The 26841-nt window shown below is 40.5% G+C and overlaps 2 protein-coding genes across 2 annotated transcripts in view; one reads left to right on the forward strand and one right to left on the reverse strand.

Moving 5' to 3' along the window:
* lig3 (ligase III, DNA, ATP-dependent) lies at positions 1 to 19199 on the forward strand. Its single transcript, XM_026183145.2, has 21 exons — positions 1 to 135; positions 1756 to 2336; positions 3475 to 3603; positions 4306 to 4524; positions 4632 to 4783; positions 4910 to 5076; positions 5768 to 5845; positions 6667 to 6835; positions 8927 to 9082; positions 10030 to 10161; positions 10273 to 10352; positions 12541 to 12628; positions 12706 to 12783; positions 12913 to 13036; positions 14672 to 14814; positions 14919 to 14993; positions 15257 to 15403; positions 15877 to 16027; positions 17121 to 17200; positions 17326 to 17409; positions 18456 to 19199. The coding sequence occupies exons 2-21, from the start codon at positions 1784 to 1786 to the stop codon at positions 18687 to 18689; spliced, it is 3039 nt and encodes a 1012-aa protein (XP_026038930.2). The 5' UTR covers positions 1 to 135; positions 1756 to 1783; the 3' UTR covers positions 18690 to 19199.
* Positions 16974 to 26841, reverse strand: part of rad51d (RAD51 paralog D) — a 24782-nt gene continuing 14914 nt past the window's right edge. The window contains exons 4-11 of the mRNA XM_026183149.2: positions 26002 to 26083; positions 25685 to 25819; positions 25513 to 25608; positions 25299 to 25389; positions 21697 to 21767; positions 21056 to 21223; positions 19909 to 20045; positions 16974 to 18682 (exon numbers count right to left, since the gene is read on the reverse strand). Of these exons, the coding sequence (XP_026038934.2) occupies positions 19950 to 20045; positions 21056 to 21223; positions 21697 to 21767; positions 25299 to 25389; positions 25513 to 25608; positions 25685 to 25819; positions 26002 to 26083 (739 nt within the window). The 3' untranslated portion in view covers positions 16974 to 18682; positions 19909 to 19949. The remainder of the gene's footprint in view (positions 18683 to 19908; positions 20046 to 21055; positions 21224 to 21696; positions 21768 to 25298; positions 25390 to 25512; positions 25609 to 25684; positions 25820 to 26001; positions 26084 to 26841) is intronic.

The raw sequence follows: 26841 nt of genomic DNA on the forward strand, positions 1-26841 counted from the left end.
GGAGCCAAACCGGAAAGGCTTTGCATATTTAAATTGCAATTACGCTGACTTAACGTCGCTGGGCTGTTGGCTAACAACAATGAGGAGTGCTAGCAGTTTAAAGCGTCCTATTACCGTTTACTCGGCTTCTCTAAGGTACAGTACATAAACACGTGTAGCACTTTTAGTAGCATGTTAAAGTATTTGTGATAACTGGTGTGCAGTCTATTAAGTCGACGTGATAATTTCCTTCGAGCGTAGAACAAAGTGAGCATTGCTAATGCTAACGTTAGTGAGCATATCCACTTGCCTTCGTGTCAGCAAACTTACACGTCGGATGTTTTGGAGGTGCGCTTAACGTTAACATTTAAAAATGCACGTTTGTGTAACTGAATAGGCACGCTGTTTTTTTTTTCTTTTTTCAAATATGCGTAAATATTAAAATAAGTCAACGTGTACTTTGTGTCTTTTCCAAAATCCTTTATTAGCCTTGAACTGAAAACATTGTGTTGCATTAAAGTCACTACAGTAAAGAATAAACAAGATAGAAAAACTGTCCAGTGATACTCTAGAGCACTTTGATACATCTGTGTTCGTTAATCCTTTAAATTTTAGCTGTTTGCCATTATTCCAAAGCTTATATATGACATGTAATAGTCTTTTACTTTTTTTGTTCTGTCCAACAGGGTAATCCGTGTGCTCTTTTGTTTTTTGTAGATTTGTGTTAGAGAATTGTAAGGTCATGTTTGTATGCATGGAGCATCCTGACCTTTTCCTTGTTTACTGCCTACTGAAATCTGTGTAATTTATCGTCGAAATGTAGGGCTTTTTTTTTTTTTACTTAAAAACTCTGAATGGAGCCACAGAAGATATTGGAGCCTTATAAAGAAGGCTACACAGCCCATTACTATAAGTCAGCCTATCAACGTTACTAATAGGTGGAGGAAACAAAATTATTTTCCCACATGCGGCTACTCTGCTGCAGCCTAGTTATGCTTATCTGGAACTGTTAGTATTTTCATTATGATAATGCCATTTGTATATAATTTTTGTAATTGTTATTTTTTTTAATCTATTTATTTTATTACCAACAAAAATTTTTGAAATGCAAAAGTAGCCTATTTTGACAATAAATAAAACGTATAACAACACAATAGCTTTAAAAGTAGTAAAACAAACAAAAAACGACCAGTCTAAGTTTCATTTTGTGGGCTTTTTTTGTTTGTTTTTCTGTTTGTTTTTTGGATTCGTAGTCCATTTCTTCAGGGATTGCTAATTGTTTTGTCAAAGCCACCTGGAGCCACAAGAGCGGGATCAAAGAGACTCATGTGGCTCCAGAGTCGCACTGATTTAGGTCAGCATTGCATGAAGTAATTCAGTTGTGTCGTTAAAAACATTTTTATATGAATTTTATGTAAGTGCTGAAATATTACAAATAATGTTTTGTCATACTGGCCCTACTAGCTTTCCATTTATCATTAATATTTTGGATTATACAACTATAAATTGTATTAAATTGCCTTAAAAAGGGATCCAATGTAATAAATTTGCCTTTATGAACCCTGCAGAAGCCCTGTGAATGTGCAGTGGGAAGCAATGTTAATGCCTAACTGGAATCAGGAAATTTACACTTGCAATGAATGCATAACATACTGCTGAGTCAGTGAACCTTTTATTAGAGCTGTTAGCATTAGGTTTTTTTTTTAGTATATTGACGTACCTTGTATTTAAAAGAAAGCTGTGTCATTAACCATTATATCCTTTTGCTTTTTTTAGGTTCTGAACTGTTCATCATTGCAACTTAATGCAGAAAACTCTCATTTTATTGCTTCAAAAGACTATCTGCGTAGTCCTAAATCCCAGTGGAAAACTTGTTAGATGTCAGAAACACTTCAGGTTGTGTAGGGCCTTTTCTGTCTATTCATGTGCTGAGCGTCTACCTTTGTCTTTTCATGAGTTACATTTTACAAGGAAAATCTCTGCATTATCCTCGGTATCCCAAAAGCACAGTCTTCTCCCAAACTATCCTCCCTGGCTTTTCCTGCATCAAAGTTTCTCCAATCAGCCGGATATGGCAGATCAGAGGTTTCTCGTTGAATATGCCAAACGTGGCACAGCAGGATGTAAGAAATGCAAGGACAAAATCCAGAAGGGAATAGTGCGCATAGGCAAAGTTGTGCCAAACCCTTTCAGTGAGTCTGCAGGGGAGATGAAAGAGTGGTACCATGTGAAGTGTATATTCGAAAAGCTGGAAAGAGCCAGAGCCACCACGAAGAAGATCGAGGATATCACCGACCTGGAGGGCTGGGAGGAATTACAGGATGCTGACAAGGAGATCATAAATAAACACGTTTCAGGTACAAAAGCCACTCAAAATGTAAATTTCACATTTTTAAAATGCTTTTTATGCAGAAAAATTGTCTGTGAACATACATTTATTGTATATTTAAACCCTTCTACTGCTCACAGGCAATATTTAAGCCTTGGCCAAAGGAAAATTTTACCCATTGTTGGAATCAGATCAAGCTCCTGTGTTCATAAAGTCAACAGTCAGTGAATCTCAGCTGCAGTGCACTTTTGATGTGACCTGATCTATTCTTGAAATTTCAATTCACAATCCCGCAAATCAGTTGAAGTGCAGCAGCTGACTGATATACTAGTAGTATTGTGAATACATGTGGGATACTGACATGAAACCAGTGGTGTGGCTCACATCTTCCCGCCCAGTGTCAACTTACTTGTTGTACCCGTACAGATAATTAGATGGCCGTTCAGTGAAGGCATGGCAACATGTTTACTTAGTGTTTGTCAAGTGAAAGCTGCAATAATGTGTCAAAAATATTTGTCAGTAATTGACTCGCCCATTTATTGTATATTTATTTATAGTTAAACTGTCATTAGGGAAAATGAGATTTAATTTGGATTTATGCATCTATATTAAATCTATGCAGGAGCAAACCCCTTTGAAACTCTATGCTGTAACCTGATGTATGCCTTCCTGGAAATGTAACTGAACATTATTGTAATTGTGAATTGTTTTGATTTTTTTGTAATTGACTGGAAGACAGTGGATCAACTTGAAGCCAGAAACTCAACAGCTAGCATTTTGGTTGCAGTGCAAAAGAGACACAAGTATAAATGCTGTAAGCAGCGTTGGGTACTTGCATAGGTTGTGTATAGATTTAGGGCATACATGCAACTTGTGCTTTCTTTGCTTCTCTTGAGGAAAATGATTAATTTCCTGGTTTCCTTGTGTAGGCTGTTAAATGCAGGTTACAGGATAATGAACAAACAGCCATAAAGACTGTAGGCATGCCCTGGCTTATGTATTCATATAGCATTATACAGCAAACTCTTTGATATGTAGTCTTGTGACAGCTAGGTCCCATACACATCACTTATGTGTGATCTCACTAGTATATTGTCAACATTAAATAAATAAGTTAGGGCATCTCAGGTCTTCTTTCTTCTAAATCCACTCGCCTTGTCTTGCAGACTTGATGGCCAAAGTTAATGCAAGTCCAAAAAAGAAGGTGCAGGCCAAGTTGAACACCACCGGTCAGCTGATGGCTCCCCCCGCTGACCCATCTGTCAATGCGCCAAGGAAGTTTTCAGGCTTCACTGGTGAGTTATGTCGAAATTCAAGTCACTCAGAAAAAAGAAAAAACAGTCCTTATTAATTATTAATTTACACGCGTTAACATGCAAAGAATTCACAAGATAGTCACTAGCAGTTGTGTAAACCAAATACGCACATCACTTACATGCTTCTGGGTCTTTTGTATGCATAGAATGAATGTTGTCAACCTGCCAGGGACTGCAGGTGGAAATGAGCCTGTGAGGCTAAATCTGGCAGTTTTCCATAATGGACCTAAATGCATACGTTAATTAAATTAAATTAAAATGAAAACACTTTAGAAAAGTAAACAAACTTATGTGGGATCTTTAAAGCGGTTTTCTGTTAGTAGTTTCCCTTTGCAGCTTATAGCTCAATTACAGGTATCCACAAGTCAGCAAACTGAAGCAATAAACAGGTGGAAGCAAAACTGCTTTCATATTCCCAGTGGTGATGTAAGCCACCAGTAATAAACTGGATTGAATAGGCAGGGAAACTCGTGCACTACAGTCTGAGGGCCACGGCCAGAATAGGAATAAAAATAATATGAATGTGGCGTGCTCTGAAAACAATGGTTTCAGCCAGTATCAGTGTTGTAGAGAATTCGGGCTTAAGTACAAAGGCTGACATTTTTCAGAATCCACTCCGGCCCCTTCATAGTGATCAATAAATCATGGTCTCTGCACTGTTCCCCTTCACTCTCCTTACAGCAACAAAGGCTGGCAGTTCTAGCAGCAGCCCTGGGGCGTCCTCTTCCCCTGCCAAAGCCAGCCAAGGCAGCGCGCTGTCCACCCAGCTCTGTGACCCCCAGCACAAAGACTGCCTCTTCAGAGAGTTTCGCAAGCTCTGTGCCATGGTGGCCGAAAACAACAGCTACAATACAAAGACGCAGATTATTGAAAAGTTCCTCAGGAAGGGCACAAGTGGAGGTAGCTGTCTCTCTCTTATTTTTTTTCTACCTTTTTCTGTATATATACAAAATCCAGCACGTCATCTTTACATTTCTGTGAATTTTCTCCTTTGTCTTCCATCCTAGATAAGTTCCACGGCGATCTTTACCTGACTGTGAAATTGCTCCTGCCGGGTGTTGTGAAAAGCGTCTACAACCTCAATGACAAGCAGATTGTAAAACTCTTCAGCCGCATATTCAGGAGCAACCAGGATGACATGGTGCGCGATCTGGAGCAGGTCTGTCGTCCATAAATCGTCACTCTTACAGTATTTCGGTGTTCGAAGTGGACAGACCCTTAACACGAACGCAGAATTACAGGCTCTTGACATCGTGTCTGTTTTTGTTTCGTTTTTCCTTTTAAGGGTGACGTGTCTGAGACGGTGAGGATGTTCTTTGATGAGAGTAAATCATTTCCCCCAGCTGCCAAAAGTCTCCTTACCATCCAGGAAGTGGACGCATCCCTGACCCGACTTTCCCAGCTGACGAAGGAGGATGAGCAGCAGAACGAGCTGGAGGATATTGCCAAAAAGTAATAAAACACATAATCATTTTTTATATCAGTCAGGCTGAGTGTTAAAATGTTAAAAGATATGGTAATTCTTACAAATAACCCCAATAAGGCTGACCTTGGTGTTTGTAGCTGCACCTCTCCACGTGACGTCTTTGCTTTACTGCCTGTAAAAGTTCCGATAGCTCCGTAGAAGCAGGAAGACGTACTTAGAGGTTCCATTTTCCAGTATTTATGGTACAATTATTTCCTTCCACTTATTATTTTTTTCTTATGGCTTTTTCTATTGCCTGCATTTGTGTACTTTTCCCTCCTTTCTCGATTGCCTGCCTCGGGCATGTCTAACACAAACGCGTACATTATCCCAAGATCTTTATTTGGCATTCTCCCCTCCGCTGCAGCAGACACCAGGCTATGTTTGTTTGTCATAAATTGCATCTTGCAAGCTGTAAACAGACATGGACATTATTTTTTTGCTGTACCAACTAAAGGGTTTGCTAGCATACTATAACATTAATAGGGTCTTTCAGCTGCCTCTAACGAAGCAGGTTCTTTCTGAGGTGTGTGCAGCTTCCATTATTCACTTTAAGGCATTTTAATCCAATCATTTTATATTTGTCATTTGTTTGCTTTTAGATTTCGTCTTCCCGAAATGTTGTAATGCTTCAGAATTTGCTTCACAGTAATAGTCTGAATTTTCCCTTCCCTACAGATGCACCAGTAATGACCTGAAATGCATCGTTCGCCTAATTAAGCACGATTTGAAGATGAACGCTGGTGCTAAACACGTGTAAGTATCTTTGGATTATTTAGTTATTCTCTTTGAACATGACAGAGGCAGGTTTATTTTACGCAAAGATGGAAAGTCTGAATAGTGAGGCAGTTGCTTTAAAGCTGCATTAAATCTGCATTCTCTCAAATGACCAGAAGAGGGCAGCTCGTCCAGTTTCAAAAAGTCACTGTGAAGAAGGTTATGGAAAAACTACCCTGTGACTCCCATCATCCGTGTTTCTGTTCTTAATCTCTCATTTCAATTCATTTTGATCACAGTAACATCATTTTTGTAAATTATGGTCCTCATTAGAGAGAAAAAAAGGACAAAAAAAAGTGCACACCAGGATTTTTGTGGCTGTTGGGCAACGTTATGGTGACTATGACCATCTTGTCTGTGTAATTTATGATCTTTACCAACCTTTCATTCTTTGTGGTCATAAATTATACATTTCAGGTAAAGATATGTGGGCTTCTGTAAAAATAAACGTAATAAATCAAGGCTACAGATGCACTGAAAAAGCACGATCCTTGATCCTACAATGAGGGCATCTGTTAGGCACTGTTATGCTGCGTGAAGGCATTTAGAGAGCAGGGGTGCGCAGTAATTTTCCCAAGGGGACCACATGACAAACTGGGACTGTTGTGAAGGACTTTACCAGTAATTTATAAAGAGACAAAATTAATATTGAGCAGAATTGAGTTCAGCTTATTGCTCGTCCCTGCCCTAGAGAGAAAGGACACTGCTGTGTTTTCTCAGTCAGATGCAGGCTGACCATCATGTGATCTGTGATTTTTATTTTTTTAATAGCAGCCTGTCATTGTTGCCTCTTTATGCAGCTTGGATGCAGTGGATCCAAACGCTTACGATGCCTTCAAGGCCTCGCGTAATCTGGGAGACGTGATTGAAAGGGTGTTAAAGAATCAGCAGGAGGTGTCCAATGGTTCAGGACCTAAGAAACTCCTCACTATCGAGGCCTCACTTATGACCCCCGTCCAGCCCATGTTGGTAAGGATTCCTAATAAAAAGTGTCAAATTATACAGTACAGATGCACATACACACGGTCTTTGTCTGCTTTTAATCTCCGAGTCTTCATGTGAATGCAAAGCTGAGGTGTTTGAACCACAGTGATGTAAAAAAAAAAAAGAAAGAAGAAGAAGAAGCAGTCACATTTAAAAACTATGTGAGCTAATTCAACTTAATTAACTCAATTAGGGAATAGAGGATGTCTGTCATCTGACCTTTCTGACCTCATAAATCACACAAGACACACATGCACAGTACAAAATTAAAATATTTACATAAGTATTAGGATACTTTTCCCCAAGCAATGGCCTCATTTATTTTGCCGATTTATTACACGTGTCAGGGGACGGGACGGATGTTACCTGTGGAAATAAACCAGGATATAAATTAGGGATACAGACACGGTAACAAATTAAAAGAAAAAGTTAACCCCTGACCCCGGTGTGTGTTAGAGGGAAGTGACGATACAGATGAATATAAAGTTGCCTGGAGTGATCACCTTTAACCTGTGAGGAAGCAGCTCTAGCCTGGTGGGAGTGGTCTATAAGAGGATTGGGTTAATCAGGGGTTTGATGAAAATGATGTGGATCCTGTGCTGCAGCATTCACAGCCTTCAGATGTCAGCCTAAATGAACACCAGAATATGGTCACTGTGTCGTACTTTGGTCAAAGGCAGTGAAGTTGTCGTAGCGCAGGTGCTTGTTCGCATTTCGGTACTTCCACGTTTCTCTTTAAAATAGTCTAGACAAACATCTTGTTTGTAGATTGAGCTCTGAGCATGCCTCAAGGCTTCTGCAGCAGTAAATCTTGCAACTCGTACTTTTGTTTGCCGTGGTTCACTGCAAAAACATCACAATGTAGTGATTAGAGGTGTTAAATCTGATGTGTGCTCAAAGGCTTTGTGCAGTTCTGTATGCAAGGAAAAGATGTGGATTACAGAAAATCCTCAGTTTAGAAGGTCAGCTCTTCTGTCTGTCGTCATTCATCCTGAGCAAAAGTACTTTTCTGTGCAGCGGTCGTTAAGATGGCCATACATCAAGTCTAAACAAAGCAGTCCCAACTTCACACATTCACTGAGAGAACGACTGGCTATTCAGCTGAGTCACTCTGTCTGTTTGCAGCCTGCTTAAAGATTTAGCATGAGCCAAAGTTTACTTTATGTTAAGTTAAAATGTCTGAATATTTAGAGAATATATTGGTTTTTTTGATGGTTTGTTACTCGACAGCCAGACACGCAGCAGCTGGATCCTACAGATAACTCTGCACTGCAGACACGTAACTGTCCCCAACCCATCCTGAAGTGCAAATATTAATTCAGCATGATTTAAAATGTGTTTTACAGACCATTAAATTGCACATTACACAGCGGCCCTTTAATTACACCAAATAAAAGAAAATGGAAATGCGCTGCAGCTATCCCCGCATCGCATTTTAGGTTACAAATGATTAGCACAGGCTGTTCTTTAACGATCCTCAGGCGAGCAACTTCGGTGTTATTAGTTTTAACTTTGTTCTCCTAACATGAGCTGGCAGAAGATGAAGCGCTAGATCGTCTTTCAGTGGATACAAAATAGTCATTTAGGTTGGTGTTGTGTAAATGAGTAGTCACTTTGAAGTCATGGCAATAATAAATAAATTTTGGCCATCTTCTGTCTGTCCACATCATGTAGTTGCCTGCAAAACTTCCTAATGATTAAAGAAATTCAAGGTTTTCTAATGAACCAGGTGTGCTGCTGAGGTTCCCAGCAACAGAAACCCTGAAAGATCCCAGGAGGAGACTTAAATGTCACCGTTTGCCCTCTTTTTGGCGTATACTGACATAAACTTAAGTTTTACAAAATTTCATCACCCTCGTGGTTTCGAACTTGGTGATTCTCACTGGATGTTTTTATTAATGGTCTCATATTGTGAAGGAAATTGTTGAATCTACTGTTAATCCTACATGATTGATAACCTTTTTTTCTTGTTTGTCTTCTTAAATTGGATCAACCTTGGGAAACCTTTCATGAAAAGTAAGTTCACATAAAGCAATTAGAACTTCAGAAACGATTGTTTCCTTGTTGTGGTTTCAGGCGGAGGCGTGTAAATCCATCGAGTACGCCATGAAGAAATGCCCCAACGGGATGTACTCTGAGATCAAGTACGATGGCGAGCGCGTGCAGGTCCACAAGAACGGAGACAACTTCAGCTACTTCAGTCGCAGCCTCAAACCAGTGCTGCCTCACAAAGTCAGTCTTATCGCGCACATGCACAGACAGCACAGATGCAAATGTGCGGGCTCCCGGTCCGTGAAGCTATTTACTGATTAATGTAACAATGCTCATCAGGATGCAGTGTGTTCAGGTTTGCCCCGGCAGGATTAGCAGCTTAAAGGTATTTTCCCAGCGTGAAATTCAGACATTTCCCACAGTGATTTTCCAGCATTTGCTTTCTCAGCATGATGCACAGAGACTTAAACGTGCAGGAATAAATAGCTCTGCATCATGTTCATTAGCCCTTTGAAATTGCTTCGGTGCACACAAAACGCACTTCACAACAATCATGAAGAAGAGGATGCCAAGCATGGCACAAGTTGGAAAAAGCCATGTAGCTCTTGTGCGTGATGTATACACACCATATTTTTCCAGGCTTCTCATGTGGAAGTGCAGCCTATGCTTTCTGAGGCATTTTAAAGCCTGGTACTTGTTTTTATGGTGTCTGCGGTCCACTTTTAGTCCTCTAGCCTGAAGGCTTCAGACATTTTGTCTTGAGTGACCGTCTTGTCATTGCAGCCCATCAGCCAAATGGCTAATTATGCAGCCTCAGCCGCTGTAATTAGGCAATTTATGTTAATGCTAGGTTAACATTCTGTGGGGGTGGGAATGGAGTCTAATTACAACAGTCCAAGGTACCTAATGTTCTTTATTCTGATGAATGATAACGGCAGAGAACTGTTTAGATCATCCCCCACAGTGTTATAAAAGAGGATGGTGGGTACAAGCCTGAACCACGAGCATCAAATGTCTCATTTGATCTTTGCTTTTTAAAACATTTTTTGGTTGAAAATAATGCACTTTATTAATGAAACCTATTGTTTTTACAGGTTTGTGCTTGTTGTAATAGTTGTTGTTGTCACATGGTATTTGTTTCCACTCAGTAACTGAGCTCCCTGTGTGTGTCTGTGTTGATGTTTCAGGTGGCCCATTTCAAAGAATACATCCCTCAGGCTTTTCCTGGTGGCCACAGCATGATACTGGATGCTGAAGTCCTCCTAATTGACACAAAGACCAGTAAACCCCTGCCCTTCGGGACCTTGGGTGTACACAAGGTGAGAACACTGCAGCCACTTTATGCTCTTTGTTTTGTCACACAGCTTTTTTTACTTTCTCCCTCTTGGCTTTCTTGTCACCCCACAAACCTTCCTCTCCTCTCCCTTCAGAAAGCAGCCTTTCAAGACGCCAAGGTGTGCCTTTTTGTTTTTGACTGTATCTACTTCAATGGTGTGAGTCTCATGGAGAGGTAATGCTCTTTCAATCCATCCTTTGTCTCAGAAATGACTTTGCACTTCACTGTGCAGAGTAACCCCTTATGGGGATGATGCAAGCATGTCGTTTTTAACATTAATAGGCTGCTCTGTCCTTGTGGTTTGCTCACTCGCTGTTATGTGGTTAATTTGTGGTTTTATGGAAAGATTTCACTTTATTTGCAGTCCTTTTTTTCTAACGAAAGAAAATAATAACTTATTATCAGTACTCGAGCTTGTATGTCTGGAACAGGGGGACTTTGAAATGATTAATGAAGGACACTGAGGACCAGTCTTCAGCATCTAGTGACCTTCAAATTCACATCCACTTGAGCAAGAGTAGTTCATGTAACAGGGTGTCTGAGGATCCTTAAAAATCAAAATTAATTTATGCAAACCTCAGAACCAGAATCACATTTATTTCCAAGTGTTAACACAAACAAGTAATGTGACTTTGTGTAACAGTGGTGCAAAAGAAAAATATATAACGGCTACTTTCAGCTGCTCCCTTATATCGAAGGTAGCTGTAGAGCTAATTGGAAGGTTGGGGATTGATCCCTGCTTCAGTCTGCATGCCTAAGTATCCTCATACAAGATGCTGAGCCCCAGTTTGCTGTCCACTGTGTTCATCCAAGTATAAATGTGAGTGAATGTTTGATACAAAAGCACAAAATCATGCTTGTGTGCTCAGGTAGAGTTTGATTTGGTACATACTTTTTTTTTTTTTTATGCCTTCCACAAATGGATTTTTCTTCCTCGCAGGAACGAACCAGAGATCTTCAATTTGTTGGACAAATACTTAAGCTGTTCTTCTATAGAGGCACTATGAGAATATATAAATATAAATTTTCAAATGTATATGGAGTGCAGTGGAGTCCAATGTGCAAACGTTAATGGGCTGAATAAGCATAATGGTGTGTTAATGGAAAACAGTGATTATAAAGTGAATCAGTGGAGGAGGCTTTGTTGAGCAGTTCCGCTGCAGATGGAAAGAAGCTGCTGTTTGAATGCAGTGAAGTATTGATCCCGATGGGTTTGCAGCTTCCTGCCAGAGGGGAGTGACTCAAAAACTTTATGTCCAGGGTGAAGCCTAAACCATCCACTTCACTGGGCATGGAGCCATGGGCCTCTCTCTTCTGTGGAAACTTCAGTTCTTTACTTTAATGATTCGGCTTCAAATGTTCCTTTTTGATAAAGCTTAGAGTTATGGCTTGATCAAGTGACCTTGAATCCTTCCTTAGTTATGCTCCTTTGGACACTGACTACTGGGGGACTTCCCAGAATGCACTGAGCACTTCTCCAATACTCCCTCCTGCCAGAGGGGATTGGCTCCAGAATCTGATTGCCTGGCATCAGAGAGTTCATAAAAAGGGACCTTTTATAAGTCATAACTAGCTTTGACTAATCACCTCTCTCTCATGGTGATATGAGCCCCGTGAGTTTACCCACAATGCACTTTTTTAATGCCCTCCTGTGTATTATCAGACAACAGATTAAACATCCAGACTTCCAGTGCTTATTTCCTCTAACTGTATGTAATATAAGTTAAACGGTGAAGTTTTCCTATTAAAATTGTGACACATGTAATGATATTTATGCTCAGAGTTGCTCATAGAAATAATGGTATAAAGTATAAAGTTGATTTACACAGAGCTTAACTGTGTTTTCCACTCCTGAGAATTTCGTTGTACTTACTAAATTTATGAAGTTACTCTCAAAAAGTGCTGCACCCACCCTTAGATAATTCAAAGGCCTGTAACTGAGTGTTTTCGTAGTATAAAGGTAAAACTTTGAATGCCTTTATTGAATATACTTAAAGTTAAAAGAAGAAGCTTCTTTCAGCCACTCCCTTATTCACAATGGACCGCCACAGCATAGGTGGGCATATTTTGTTTTGGCTGATTTTATCTGGTATCCTAAAAATTACTGTACCAAAACATTGGCTGATTCTGTGGGGCTCAGCTGGGAGGCACTAATTGATTCTTCGTGGAATAACCCACCAGCACAGCAGATCAGGTGAGGACTATAAAGAGCAAAAATGTGGAGGTGGGGATGCAGCAGAGGATTTTACCCGTGCGAGTGGAGTTTGAATCCCAGGCAAAGCCAGAAGTTTACAAACTTTTAGAGCACTGCGGAGAGAAAACGTGGATTTTCACGTGTCCGCTGGCTTTCTGTCTTCTTCAGGCCTCTGTGTGAACGCAGGAAGTTCCTGCATGACAACATGGTTGAAGTCCCCAACAGGATCCTGTTCTCAGAGATGAAGCACGTCACTGTAAGTATAACTGTGAATGCGTCTTTGTGCTGTATGCGTACACATGTTAAAAACGTGTGCGTCTGTGTGTGTGTCAGAGAGCAGGGGATCTGGCGGATATGATAACTCGTGTCATCAGGGAGGGACTTGAAGGTCTGGTGCTAAAAGACGTAAAGGTGAGTTGGTTCATTGATGACGGCGTTTGGTAATCAGATTTATTTACTGTTCAATTTCTCAAGTTATGCTTAAACTGTACGTGTAGCTGAAACATTGCGATGATGAGGCTTTATATCTGCGTGTCTCAGAGCACCTATGAGCCGGGGAAGCGCCACTGGCTGAAAGTAAAGAAGGACTATTTGAATGAAGGGGCGATGGCAGACACAGCTGACCTGGTGGTGCTGGGAGCCTTCTACGGGAAAGGCTCAAACGGTCTGTAAAGCCTTAACCATCTGCTTCATTAGGCATGGAGTCTTTTCCCATTCTTGATGCTTTATTTTATTCACCCTGACAATTCTGTTTCGCCATAAAATGAGGTGATTTAAGCCATTTTCACACATTTAATGGATCACTGAACTATAGACATTACCCAACAAAAGCACATGTGGGAATGCAAAGACCTCGTTGCACTATACTATCCAAATAGAGCACTTTTCTCTGGTTTATTTGTGATTTTTACACGTTTTAAAAGTAGAATGGAGGCAGAGCCTAAAGCTGTCAGGGCCTCTCTGTTCTGTGGAAGCTCCAGCTTGTGTTCAGGAGACAGATACCATCTTTACTTTAATGATTCGGCTTCAAATGTTCCTTTTTGATAAAGCTTACAGTTATGGCTGGATCAGGTGACCCTCAACTATTCCTTAGTTATGGACTCAGACTGCTTGGACATTTCCCATAATGCACCGAGCACTTCTCCAGTCACCCCTTTTCTCTCCTGGTGTGGTTAAATGCCGCTACTGCACGCCGTTAACTTTTGACTGATTTCTCTTTATTTTGTGGCCTCTTTCTGTGCTCTTTTTGTTTTACGCCCTCTTGTGGTGGATAGCTGTTCCTGCTTCCTGTTAAAGGGGATTTCTTTGTTCCTACTGTCACCAAGTACAGGCTTATACTGGGTTGTCTGGGCTGTAGTCTTTATCTTCCAGTACGATAGCCCACTGAGACAACTGCTGTTGTGAATTGGAACTACAAAAATAGAATTGAACTGAACTGAAATGAAATGTCTGACGCAGTCAGGACATTAAAGGCCTTTAACAAAGTGACATCTGATTGCGATGATCTGTGCAGTGCGAGTACAGCGTGTGTGTAATAGTCCAGTTAGTCCACACACGCTTCAGTCAGGCAGCTACTTCTCTTGAACAATTTTTTTCCAGCAGTGAGAATTAGTCTGATGCGAAATCTCTCCTGCTGTGTGCTGCAGGGGAAAAAGGACAGCTTCAGATGATTTCCTGACTGTATTCTCCAGACATTTGTTGGAGTTCATGTATGAAAACAGCTTTGAACGGTTAAGACAGTTTTACTTTTGCCCCCAACTTTTAATTTTGCTGTGAAAGACGGGGTCAAGCCTTCTGCAGGTGTGACACAAAGCAAAAATATAAATACACGATTCTTGCATGTATTATGTTTAGATAGGATGATGAAATTAACAAGACAGCTCCGTTACTCTGGGAAAACATAACCAAATTGGAGGATTTCATATGAAAAATGTGCAGATACAGGCTGTTACATAAGGAGAAGATGCCAATGGGTGAAATAGAGAAGCAGGTGAGATTTGAAGCAGGGGCCATTGAGGAGGCTGGCTAATGAGTGTGCAACAACATAACAAACACAACGAGAAAGGTACAAGTTTTCAAAGCGTGCTTAATGAAACGACTCGTGTAGTTGAAAACGAGCTAATAGAGCAGAAACAATAAATCAGATGAAACGCTTGTCGTAAGAGGCTGTAGGAAGTGAGTGGGAAGGAGAAAAAAAGATAATTTGAAGAGGCAGGTTTTGAGAAGTCGGTGCTGGTGGAGAGACTATTCTGTGGGAAGCAGTTCACCTAATGCTTGCGCGTCTTCTTCTACCCACCAGGGGGCATCATGTCCAGTTTTCTAATGGGCTGTTACGACCCAGACTCCAAGAAATGGTGCACAGTCACCAAGTGCTCCGGAGGCTACGACGACGCCATGTTGGCCAGGCTCCAGAAAGAGCTGGATGTGATCAAAATCAGCAAGGTCAGAGAGAATCCACTTAGAGGTTAACCAGGAATATTGAGCTGATATCATAAAATTGAAAATTAATCTTTTGTGTGTCTGTGTGTGTTTGTGTCTTAATGTAGGAGCCAAGCAAAATCCCTAGCTGGTTGAAAATCATCAAGAACTATTATCCAGATTTCATTATCCGCGATCCTGAGGTGAGATGTCACTACTCAGCACATTTGGATTTCCCAGCGGGCCTGTTCACGCAGAGCACAGTTGTATATCTGGATACTGCACACCCTTTGAATGAAATTAGAAGTTGAAAGCGTCTCTTGCGTGTATCCACAGGAATTCCTTTAAATGAATTACCCCCGAAAAGCGCCGAGATAATGACGGGCTCTGAGATGGGAGGTGTTTTTAATGCATGCAGTGACCCTTTGTGGCTTTTATATATGATTATGTGTTTCCTGTGCTACAGAAAGCACCTGTGTGGGAGATCACAGGCGCAGAGTTTTCCAAATCGGAAATGCACACCGCTGATGGCATCTCCATCCGCTTCCCCCGCATGACGAGAATCCGCGATGACAAGGACTGGAAGAGCGCCACCAACTTGCACCAGCTTAAAGTAGGATATCAGCGTTTTTGATTTGTAGTGCTTGAGAAAGAATTAGCCGCTGCTCAGTGATGAAGTTTTATTGAGACGGCACAAAAGACGTTTTAGAAATCAGCCATTCATTTAAAACTGAGGCGTATCTTCTAGGGATGCTTGTTGCTAATTGCTTTCTATTGTAAAATATGATGGGGGAAAAATGGGAGGATGTGTAGTAATACAGGTGACGGGAGGAATGGAATAATTAATCCCACTGTTAAACAAAGCACCCAGGGGGACAGCATGAAGTATGATTGAAACGGCGGGGAGGAGGAGCAAATTTGCAGTCTTCCTGCGAGTATTGACGGATGAGTTGAAATATTGGCCGAGGCAGTAAAACATGCCTGGGCTTAATTATTTGAATCCGGCACGGGTCTTCAATCTCCACTGACACAGAACATTACATCTCTTGGCCGAAGCCCATGTTGTCATTTCATCACTCTGCACAGGAGCTGTACCGCATATCGAAGGAGAACTGCGACTTCAAAGTGACAGCAGGTCCGTCTACATCCAACGATGACAAGGGCTCATCGGGGGGGGACAGCGGAGGAAGCTCGCCATCGTCCTCCTCCAACAAAGGCGCTCCGCCCAAGAAGACGAGTAAGTTCACAAGTCACGTACATAAAGGGAAATTACATTGTTGTTGTGTGTCCGGATTTACCTAAGATTAGGTTTGAGTTACACTTAATACTTTAAAAAGTGAAGATTCAAATGACCACAATTTATTTGTGGTTAAAGACTCTTGTTTTTAATTTTTGGAAACTTCCCTTTAAAATGCCACCAATGCTATTGATACAGCTTTGTTTACATAATCAGTAAATTCATAACCTTGTATTTGAGGCAGAATAGGTATTGTTAAAATGTTTGAGGCCTCGTTGTTTCATTGTAACTGGGTTAAAGTTTAGCATCTTTGCACACACAATAAGTAAAACCCTCCAGTTATGATTGAGGTGATGCTTTGACTGTGTCTGCAACACAATGTGCAGAATATGCACTGAGCTTGTTGACAGTCTGGCCTGAGACTGAGGAGGGACCCTGAGATTTCAAATGAATCGCTTTCAACTTGCAGGCGTCTCTGCCCTTCCTGGAAACACCCACATAAAGAAAAAGTAGTCTCCATCATGCAGATGTTTATTTAAGAAAATTCCATAAATGCATATGTGAGATTTTAAGATTTATCTGCAGGTTAGTGGACATTTATTAGAGCATTGCTTTTTTTTTTCCCCTTGAAGATAAAAAATATTTTTTTTAACCAGTAAATTGTTTTCCACCAATGATAATAGAATTTTACACATAAACCAAACACTCCTGTCTAGATTCTGCAGGTTTGCTCGCATCGTGCAAAACTTTATAAATATTTGCATGATGCTTTAACTGTTTTAAACTTAGTTTACGCAACTAAACACAACATTTCAGAAACTTCTAATACAGGAAATATTTCTTATCGTAACTAATCAACTGCAGTAATTTAATAGTGATATCTAAGAGTAAAGTAACTCTGTTCACCTTTAATGTCTCTACTTAAAGAAGCAGGCTCACACAGATATGTTTATATGCATGTCCTTTATTCTAGACATTGGTTCATAATTCAAGTTAATATAATGCAGAAATAAATTTGTGGACACTTTAAAGTGACCCCAGTGCTGCAAATGCTGCTTTGTTATAAGTGTAATCAATAACATGCACTCTGCAGGCAGCAGCACTCCACCCAAAGCCAAGGCAGTGAAATCCCAGCCTCGCACTCCCAGCTCAGACGCACCCAGTGCTAAGAAGGTAATGTTCTTTACATCTCATGTGCTACATTAAAGAAAAGTTTCATCGTTACAGAACACGAGAATTGCACAAGGCGCAAACCCAAAGCTGCAGTGATGACCTAACGTTAGACTGTTTCTTATCAGGTGAAGAAGAGTGAGAGTGTCCACAGCAACGGACAAACTAAAGCAAAAGCTACCTCACAGAAACTGGAGCCAAGGAATGACAAGGTTAGTAACACAACGTGTGTTTAAATGTGTTCTGTGGACGCAGTTAATGTGAAGAAACAAATGCTATTTAGGATTATTAAACTAAATCCATCTTTAAGTTTCTTTTAAGGTCTGACAATCATAAAACAAAGTAACTGTTTGTTAAAAACTGTAATCCTGTTCTAAAATTAGTGCATCAGTGCGTTGTTTATGGCTTTGACAGGTTATAGATTACAACACTCAGAGGCCAGCTGACTAATAAAATCTTGACAGTTTTAAAACTTTTTTCTTGTTTTCAGTACAGTGTTAAAGATACAAATATTCCAAATTTGGCGGTTTAGTGGCTCTTTATATTTGCAACTCTGGTAACTGCTGTCAAAGGACAGAAACAGGAACGGGCAGGGGAACCTTTAACCAGCTTATGGACTGTTTTTGAAGCTAGAATTATGCCAATAATTCCCAATTTCTGAAGAAAAGTTTACATGTACAATGTTGCGTATATGAGGTCATTAACTGAACCAGGTCAACAGGCCGGTTTGTGCTGAGTATTGGCCGAGCAGCCGCTGTGATTGTTAGATCCAACTTGAATGTTTATTCACATCCTGGTCTGACCTTTACAGAGTTTGTCTTCACTCTGTGAAATGTGGCCACCTCACTAACACCATTCCACTATCTCAAGCAATCACAAGCGGAAACTGGTTTTTTATTCCTTAATTACTGCCACAATAGTTTATATTTCAACAAGGCCTGGGTGTGCATCCTTTAATGCAGGTGTCCCCTGTGAGACTGCAACAAATTCAGAGTTTGTAAATTCTTCTTTGGACGTGAAGAGATTCTGTTAAGGTTTACTGACTGTTAGAGTTGGACTGATATTAATCACAGACTGAGCTCTACAAAGCCTTTTTATGTCTTTATATCAAATAGTCTTTTTCTTCATTTCCATCAGTGACATGGTAATATTACACAGCCTGAACAGTGCAGAAAAGCAGAGCACTTTGCTCCCTTGAATGTAGGGAAAGTATTGCTGCAGGGTGTCTGTTCTGCTGACCTCACTGTTTTCCCCGTAGACACTGCTGGACATCTTCAGCGGCGTGAAGCTTTTCCTGCCCGACTCGGTGCAGGACTTTAACAAGCTGAGGCGATACTTCGTGGCGTACGACGGGGACCTCGTGCCAGATTACGACGCAGCCTCCGCCACGCACACTCTGGCCGAACCCGAAGAACAGAGCCAGGCTCAGAAAGTGACCCCCAGCTGGATCTGGGAATGTATCCGCAAGAGGCGTGTCGTAGCTCCCTGTTAATAAAAGAGGAGGAAACTACATTTTATACACTGCTTTCACCCAGCCATGAACTGCTGGTTTTCTGGTGATGTTATTTGTTCAGAGGGCAGCTCTAAGTTTGGGGATGTTACCGTGACTGTCTATGTTTTCAAATGCCACTGCTCTCAGGTCATTTTAATTTATTCTTTTTGAACCTTTCTGCTCATGCGGACCAACAGATGCAACACACATTTAGGTTGGAGGTGGAGTGCTAGATTAGTCTATGATTATATGAGGTGTAGAATATTTTGTAACAATGTAGAATATAGCCTCTAAATCATGAGTAACGTACAGTTTGACACTGATTTTACACACAAGTCTAGGATATGAACCAGTTTTGTTTTTTTTAAATAAGCATCAAGCAATACTTTCGACTGCCTGAAGAACACTCTGATATTAAAGCTCAGCTCCTGCACTGAAAACAAACAAATCTGTCTGCCATTAGGAATAAACAAACCTGACAAAGACAATAAAAATGTCCCTGTAACATCATTCCAGCGTGTCTCATTTTCATCGGTTTGTGTTTGGAGCGTCGCACTGATTTGCATTGGAGCCACTTGCAATAAAAGCTGTGGTGTCACAGAGATGAATGGCATAAATGCTGGCCTCCGAAGCTACAAGTTATGAACATGCGCGAATCTCCGGAGAGCTCTGCTTGTGCCAGATTTCCCCAAAACCATATGGAGAGAATTTGTTTTAAAAAGGCGTTGCTCCAGCTAAACCAAATACATTTCCCTTTCTCGATCGTGAGACTCCTTGTATGATCCAGTGAAATGCTGAGAGGTTTTTCCCTTCAGCCTGCTGCATCAGAATGGCTTTCAGGGATAATTCAGATTTGCCTTTTTCATCCGTGGGATACTTCAGGCTATGAGGTGGCTTTAATTAAATGTTCGAACGTATTCACACTCTGAGAAGAATTCGCATGAGCCTACCCAGCTATGCCTGAAAGAAACACGAGAAAAGCCTTTATATTCCTCCCGATTTTCCAACAGGTAAGAATAAAATCTCAGGCCAGTATGCCAAAGCTGCAGCAGATGACTGACAGAGCATGACGCCGGCAGTATCTAAATAGGTCAATTTTGAAGCTAATAACTGTGGCGACCGTTTTTAATTGGAATAAAGTTTAGTTATCGCTTGAATGCTAGCAGAGTACTTCAAAAAGACACTTTCTCCCAAATTCGACCCAGAAACATGCGTGTACCTTTGGTGTGACATTTATGCAGAGGATTACGGCTGCTCTCATCAGGAATCCGTCTCACCCAGTTTCCTCTTTCCCGAGGACCCTTTTTCTGAGCGACTCCACCACTGCAAGTCAAATTCCTCTTTGATGTGACAAGGCTAAGAAACAGAGCACATGACAGTTGATTTAGACCTAGTTAAACACAACGCTGCCACAATATTAAATATTCACTGGCTCGGTTCATTCTGAAGCTGCTTTGTTTCCGCTGACGACCGTCTTTTATAACTCCGGAGCAGAAAATGCAGAGTGAATTTCCTCCCATTATTTTTAACAAAAATGTTGGTTTAAAAGATCTTTGATGTCGAAGAAATATCAGTGATCGTTATCAAACCCGAGAGGATACGTTCAAACTAAGATGCTATCAAATCAAATTCAGTTGTGAAATGAAAGTAATCCCCACTGAGACATGTTTTAGTGCAGTTTCAGAAATAATCTGCATTTACTAACAAACACAGGCCTGTGTCTGAAAATTACAGTGAAAATCCCACTGAAGAAGACCAAAGGTGAACTCGTGGTGCTAGGAAAAAAAAAGGGATGAACTAAGTGAACATCCAAAAAGTCTGAAAAACGAGTTGACCTGTCGTGGCTTCCATAACGGACCAACTCATTTCTCATGGTGGATGAACTTAGCACCTCAGATCAGCAGCTAGACAGATGAAACTTTATGTAGAATTGGGATCAACACAATGACCCCAAACAAACATCAAAACTGGTTTTGGAATGGATAAAGCAACATTACGTTACTGGAATAGCCTTCCCAGTTTAAATACAGGAGGAGTGTGGACGCTAAGCATAAATGTAAGTGATCCTTATCCCCACTAATAGGCTTCTCCTTTGCCCATGCTCCTCTTCTCCAGAAATTTTACTCAAATCTGATCTGGTAGTGTTTTTAATCTCGAAGACAAACAAACGGAAAACGTTCCTCGCCTTGGCTCGTGTCTCGGCGGAGGAATAAAACATGTCTTTATCAAACCAGACCGGTTCTTATTAAAAGGGCAAACACGACTTCAAAGTCTCCATTTTAACAAGATGTTTTGACAACAACGAAACCCCTCGACAGAATCAACACTGAGCTGGTTGCTCTGCAAGTTAATGCTGCTTCTTGTACCTGTCTGGAAGACTTGATCAGCTTTGCAGAGCGCAGACTGGGCTGGCTGACAGCCGCCGCCTTCTCTACTCGCTCCAGCAGGATCCTGGTTCTCGGGATGTGACTCCACGAAACGCCGAGGCCGGGCTGCACTTCCCCGCTGCCACTTCTCGTTACATGGTTTGTTACCTGTGGGCCCAGACACCATCGTGTTAGTTTCTTCCCTCACTCTCAGGAGATTATCGCACCATGCTTTGGTACAGCTTCCCACGCGTAACACAAGCTTTAGAAGACGGAAGATATAAGTGGGACAAGCAGATCGTCCCACTTTTATTGAAAGGCTACCAAATTATCTTTATCTCTCTTCAAATAACTTCATCACTTGAGGTGAAGATCAGTTTTCTTTGGTGCATGCTTTTTAAACGTGCATACTCCTTTTTTTAAAACATAATTAAAACCTGCAGTTCACTAAACAGGGTTGATTTTACTTTAAAACTATTTTTTAGAACTATTATAATCCTATTTATTAACCCAAAAAAGCAGTAAAATGTTTAGTTTTCTCAGAAAGAATAACAAGAAGTAGTTTGTGTAGACTTTAGATTGACACTGGAAGTGCATCTTGCATTTAGAGCAGCACACATCAAAGACTGAGTCATCCGTACCAAAGCAGCAACGTTGAAGTCCTTTGCCATCGTCTTAAGAGCTCCTGCCACTTGTATCATCAAGGACATGCCTGGAGGCAAAGGAAGTTGTAGAGAGGTTAGTTCATGTACAGAATACTCTCAGGCTCTGTCACAGGAACTTTCAAAGCAACTCAACAGTAGCAGCTCAAGCTAAATTTATTACAGCGAAATTTGCATTCCTAAAAATTGCTCGAGTTGACTTAAAAAAGCTGCGGTTGCTTGTTGAAGCTTGTAGCGATGCCCATGACGGATCTGTCACTTTAGGTACAGACATTTGTATTTCACCAGTGCATCGAACTGTAAAAGCTTGTTGTTCCAAAGTTTCCTAATAAAAATCTGCAAAAGTAGCAAGCTAACCTTTACATTTGGTGCTAAATTACACATATTAGCAGGCTAACCGATGGCTGGTGTCTTGGTATAGCACTACCAAATAAGCTTGGTCGCAGCTGACAAAATAAAACGACAAAAGCATGTGGTGGTAATCATGTGGCAGAAAGTAACTACAGATGGTCCACTCATTTTCAGTCATTTTAAGGCTGAAATGGTGCATGAAATATAAGGAACACTCTTTAATTGTAGCGAGTATAAAAGTCACACGGATCATGTCAACATACGTTGAGATTTTCACCTTCCTCTATTTTTTAAAATGCGTTTTTTAATGTTTTTCAGTTGCTTCCTGACTGTTTTTGCTTTTAAATTTATCCTCTTGTGATCTGTTGCATGTTTAATATTTTACCAAATTCATAACCATAACAATCCAAACATTACTCTGTGCTTTGAATATTCCTTAATTAAAACCTTAAAAATGTTACCTTTTTCTTCAGAAGTAATATGAACTCTACTGTGTGCCAAACCCAAATTACTGGATACAAATTTTCCACTGTGCTGTTCATTACTGTAATTAGTTGAGCACAGCAGCAGTGTGCCCGAGCTCACAAATTACATTTGGAATTATAATCCAGCAGTAAAGGGCTGACTCCTTTTCTAAGGAGTGCATAGGAAACATTCAATGAATTCCACAGATGGTGGGCTGTAAAAACCAAAGACGTCCTTATTTACTGAAAGGAGTGCATTTGCTTCATCTATAAAGAGGACCTATTATGCTTTTCTTATTTTCTGCTGGATGCTCATATTTAAACGCAGCATTTAAATGATCTCGAGCTTCAACCTGCTCCGAAGACTGTTTCAAGCAGTTTTCTACTCTCAGCTCTGGATGACGTGAGCGAGTGTGGATAACTTTAATATGGCTTCCTCACCAACACTCCTCTCTCACTGTTGTTTGCCTGAAGCACATGTGTTAAACTCAAGGTCTGTGGGTCACATCCAGTCCTTTGCTAATTTTAATGTGGCCTATCAATCAGTGTAGTTTCTTGAAAACTGCAGGCTGTAGGTTTATTAACATTCCCAACAGTAAGCTAAACAAACACCTACTGTCAGTGTTTGTTCTTGATTGAACAGAATCATGGTTATGCAACTTTTTCATTTTTATTTTTTATATGCATGCAAACTTAAAATCAATTATTTGTTTACTCTTTTAATCCATTAACACATCACTGAACTACATAAACTATAAGGATAAATGAACAATACCACCTACACCTCATACCTACAGGAAGTGTAGATGTAAGAAATTTCACGCTGTGGCATCTTATTACCATACCGTGCTCAAATTCAGTGAGCTCTTTCGAACAGCCCATCCTTTCACAAATATGTGTAAAGACAGACTGCATGGCTAAGTGCTTGATTTAATACACCTGTGACTGAAAACACCTGAATTCAGAGGTAAGAGATTTAGCCAAATACTTCTGTACACATAGCACCTCCAGCTAAAACTGAGTTTGACAACCCTGGTTTAAGGTGGCCTTAAAGGAAGAGGAGCCAAATACATGTAAACGTACCATATTTTTCAGACTATAAGGCGCACTTAAAATCCTTTAATTTTCTCAAAAATCGACAGTGCCTTATAATCCGGTGCATCTTATGTATGAATTCTGGTTGTACTTACTGACTTTGAACCGATTTTATGTGGTACACGGCGCTCAAAAATCTGTCAAAAAATGTTTTAGTACGACTTTGAAGCTATGAAGCCGCACCGCTTGATGGATTGTTGGAGCATTAGTCAGGAGCCTCCCAGAGTAATCTGGGTCCTAAACTCCATCTCTTCAGGTTCCAAAGTCAAACGAATACTGCAGCATCACTGAGAGTTTAAAACTGTCTAAATTCTTTCATCTTTAATAAAATAATCAGTGTTGCTCCTTTACCAGGTTTTAACAATTAAGTTTAACATCCAGGCATCCATGAAAACAGAATTTATAAATTTAACAGAGTTAGAAGTTAGCAGGAAGTTAGCTCGCTAGTTTCCACCTAAACATGATATAGCATGTTCTGACTGAGAGATTTCTGAAAAAATTCAAACGTACAGCTCTGCTATCACTTCCAACATAAATGAAGACAGAAAGCTAAACAGCAGTGACGTTTGTAGGGTTACTGAAGTTGGACAGCTGGTATATAATGATGTGCTACGTGACCGCTAGCAACACAGCTATGTTAGCATAACATAAACACAGTGAAGCTGGAGGATGAACGCTAACTTTTTTCCACTTGATAAAAATTAACGTGAGGGTTCCTGATGGTTAGGGACAAATGCAATCGCATGGCAGGATGTTGTAAACGGACCAAACTTCAGTCAGGAGAACAACTGAGATAATCCATCCACAATACGAGGTTAGTCATTAATATACTGCAACAACATGGGAATAGAGCCGCTGCGAGAGAATTCAGCATTAATGAATCAATGGTACAGAAGTGGAGGAAGCAAGAAGAATGAGTTGAGTAAAGTTGGACTTATTTGACTGTTTTGTTTCGCTTAATGCGCTTTATAATCCGGTGCGCCTTATGTATGAAAAATACAGTACTACAGAGGATTCCAGGAATAAAAATGTGGAGTTGAAAATGAGGCCGAAAGGTTTCCAGGTAAGAGAAATGTTATTGTCTTCATGTGTTGTGATGTTATCCGATAGTTTGATTTCATTTTTTGGATTTTCTTCTTCTGGTTTTCTCTTTGAATCGAGTTATTCAGCAATCAGGAGCTGCACTACACAGACCAGCAGAGATTGCAGAGTGCTAATAGCTTGCATTGTTATGTCTTTTTACAGGCAGGTTTATTTTAGATAAGAACCTTTGAATTTTGGTGCACTGACTGTCAGTTTAATTAGATGACAGTTTTGGAGCTTTCTACAAACATTACAAATTGAATGAAGTTCACTTGGATTACGAATTTCAATTATTTTGAGTCCCAAGAGGCCAGACTCGAATTTAAGCAATTACATATTTAATGAAAACAGCTCTATTTATAACTGACAGCAGAGGTTCGAGCTCATGCTTAAACTGTAATGGTTTGCAGTTTAATGTGACACCACAAATATTAGTGTGTTATTTTGCCACTTTCTTATGACTGGCTGTCATGCTTCCACAGATGTGTTTAAACGTGTTGTGACATTTATTTTCAGTTTTATGGCTGAAGGTGTATAAACAGCCTGAGGTATGATTGACTATGATGGACCAGCAGAGAGAGATATCACCTTCATTCTGTTTGCCTCCCAGTAGAGGCGAGATAACAGCTGACACAGAGTCCACAATCACCGCCTTGACAGAGCCGCCGCCAACAGACGCCTAATACAAAATGTGACAAAATTAGATTGCTGAAATTTGATTCGTCTTTCTACAAAGGTTCCCCAGCTACAGAAAGACTGCTGGTGTATTTTAAGCGAAATAAAAAAGCAATTGTCAACAAACCTGCTGAAGCCCACCACTGCGAAGACTGTACAGACAGTCGAGCAGAGCGTAAACGTCAAATAAACGGAAGACGTGGATCCTCTGAAGAGCTTCCATCTGTAAAGCAGAAGTTGCTTGTTTTTATTTTCCTTCAAATAACCCAAAATTTTCAATGCAGCTTCAGGTAATTCACCTGCTCTTCTGTGTTGCTGGTTTCAGCCTGCAGCATCTGAAGCAAGCGGCTGGCAGCCAGCCCTCCTGTCGTATCGATATAGATCACACTCTGTTTCAGCTGGTAAGAAATGTGCACTGCAACACCAAAGCACACCTACAAGCGAAGGGAAGCATGTCGGGGATAGTTAAAGTTAACATGAACAATTTGTTTCGGTTAAACAGCGACTCTGGAAGGTGCATTTTCTTATTCTACGGGAGAACGGGGAATTCTAAAAAGGAGTGAATTTATGAGGCTGAAATTATCAGTGACGGAGAGGTAAGGTAGGAAATGTTCACCTGAGATTTGCCACTTCCCGGGCCTCCCGACAGCTCTGTTATCTCTCCAGTATACAAGCCCGAATCCAGCAGTTTATCTAAGCTGCAAGAAACAAGGTACAATTCATTACTCACAACTGCCATCCAATGTAATAAACCATTAAGTGCAGCCGTAGAGCCGGCAAAAACTGCAGCTGGGTAAACATAATACAAACTGAGCCTGACTCCAGACTACTCTTAAGATACTCGGCCAATTCTTAATTCCAGCTGCTTCTTGTCAAGCTCAGGCACCAACTGCAGCTTTCAAATTCATTCAGAAATCGTTGGTTTTTCATTAACTGCTTTTTGAAGGATTTTGTATCTTCCTCAGTGCTTAAGTGAACTGTTGTTTTTCTACAGGTTACAAATCTATAGAGCCTGAGTTTTAGTGAATCACAAAACATCATTCGCTTTTTAATTAAAACAATTAAGATTGTCTGATGTGGTTTAGATGTGCAGCAAAAAAAGGTACAAGATACAAAAAGATACAATTTTCTAACTTTAAATCAGGACACAAGTAGAGTGTCAAGAAAAAGTCCAAAAGAAAAATTTTCAAATATTTTATTTTCAGTACATGTAAAGTGAAATATCTCAAGTGTTTTCATGATGATGGCTCATGGAGTATTTTCTATGATCAATCAAAAATGAGTCCGACTTCTGTGAGGTTATAGTCCTTGGTTGGAACTGTTTTAGTTCTTACTGCACCAAAGCATCAATGTCATTTGAAGGCGATCAGCTTGCTACACCTGCTAATGTATTGAGGGTTTGCTTTGATAGCGGTCCCACAGTGCAGGTTAGTTGGGTGGTCAGTCACGGTAGTAG

This window comes from Astatotilapia calliptera, chromosome 10 (genome assembly GCF_964374335.1).
Source record: "Astatotilapia calliptera chromosome 10, fAstCal68.1, whole genome shotgun sequence".
NCBI classification, from domain to species: Eukaryota; Metazoa; Chordata; class Actinopteri; order Cichliformes; family Cichlidae; genus Astatotilapia; species Astatotilapia calliptera.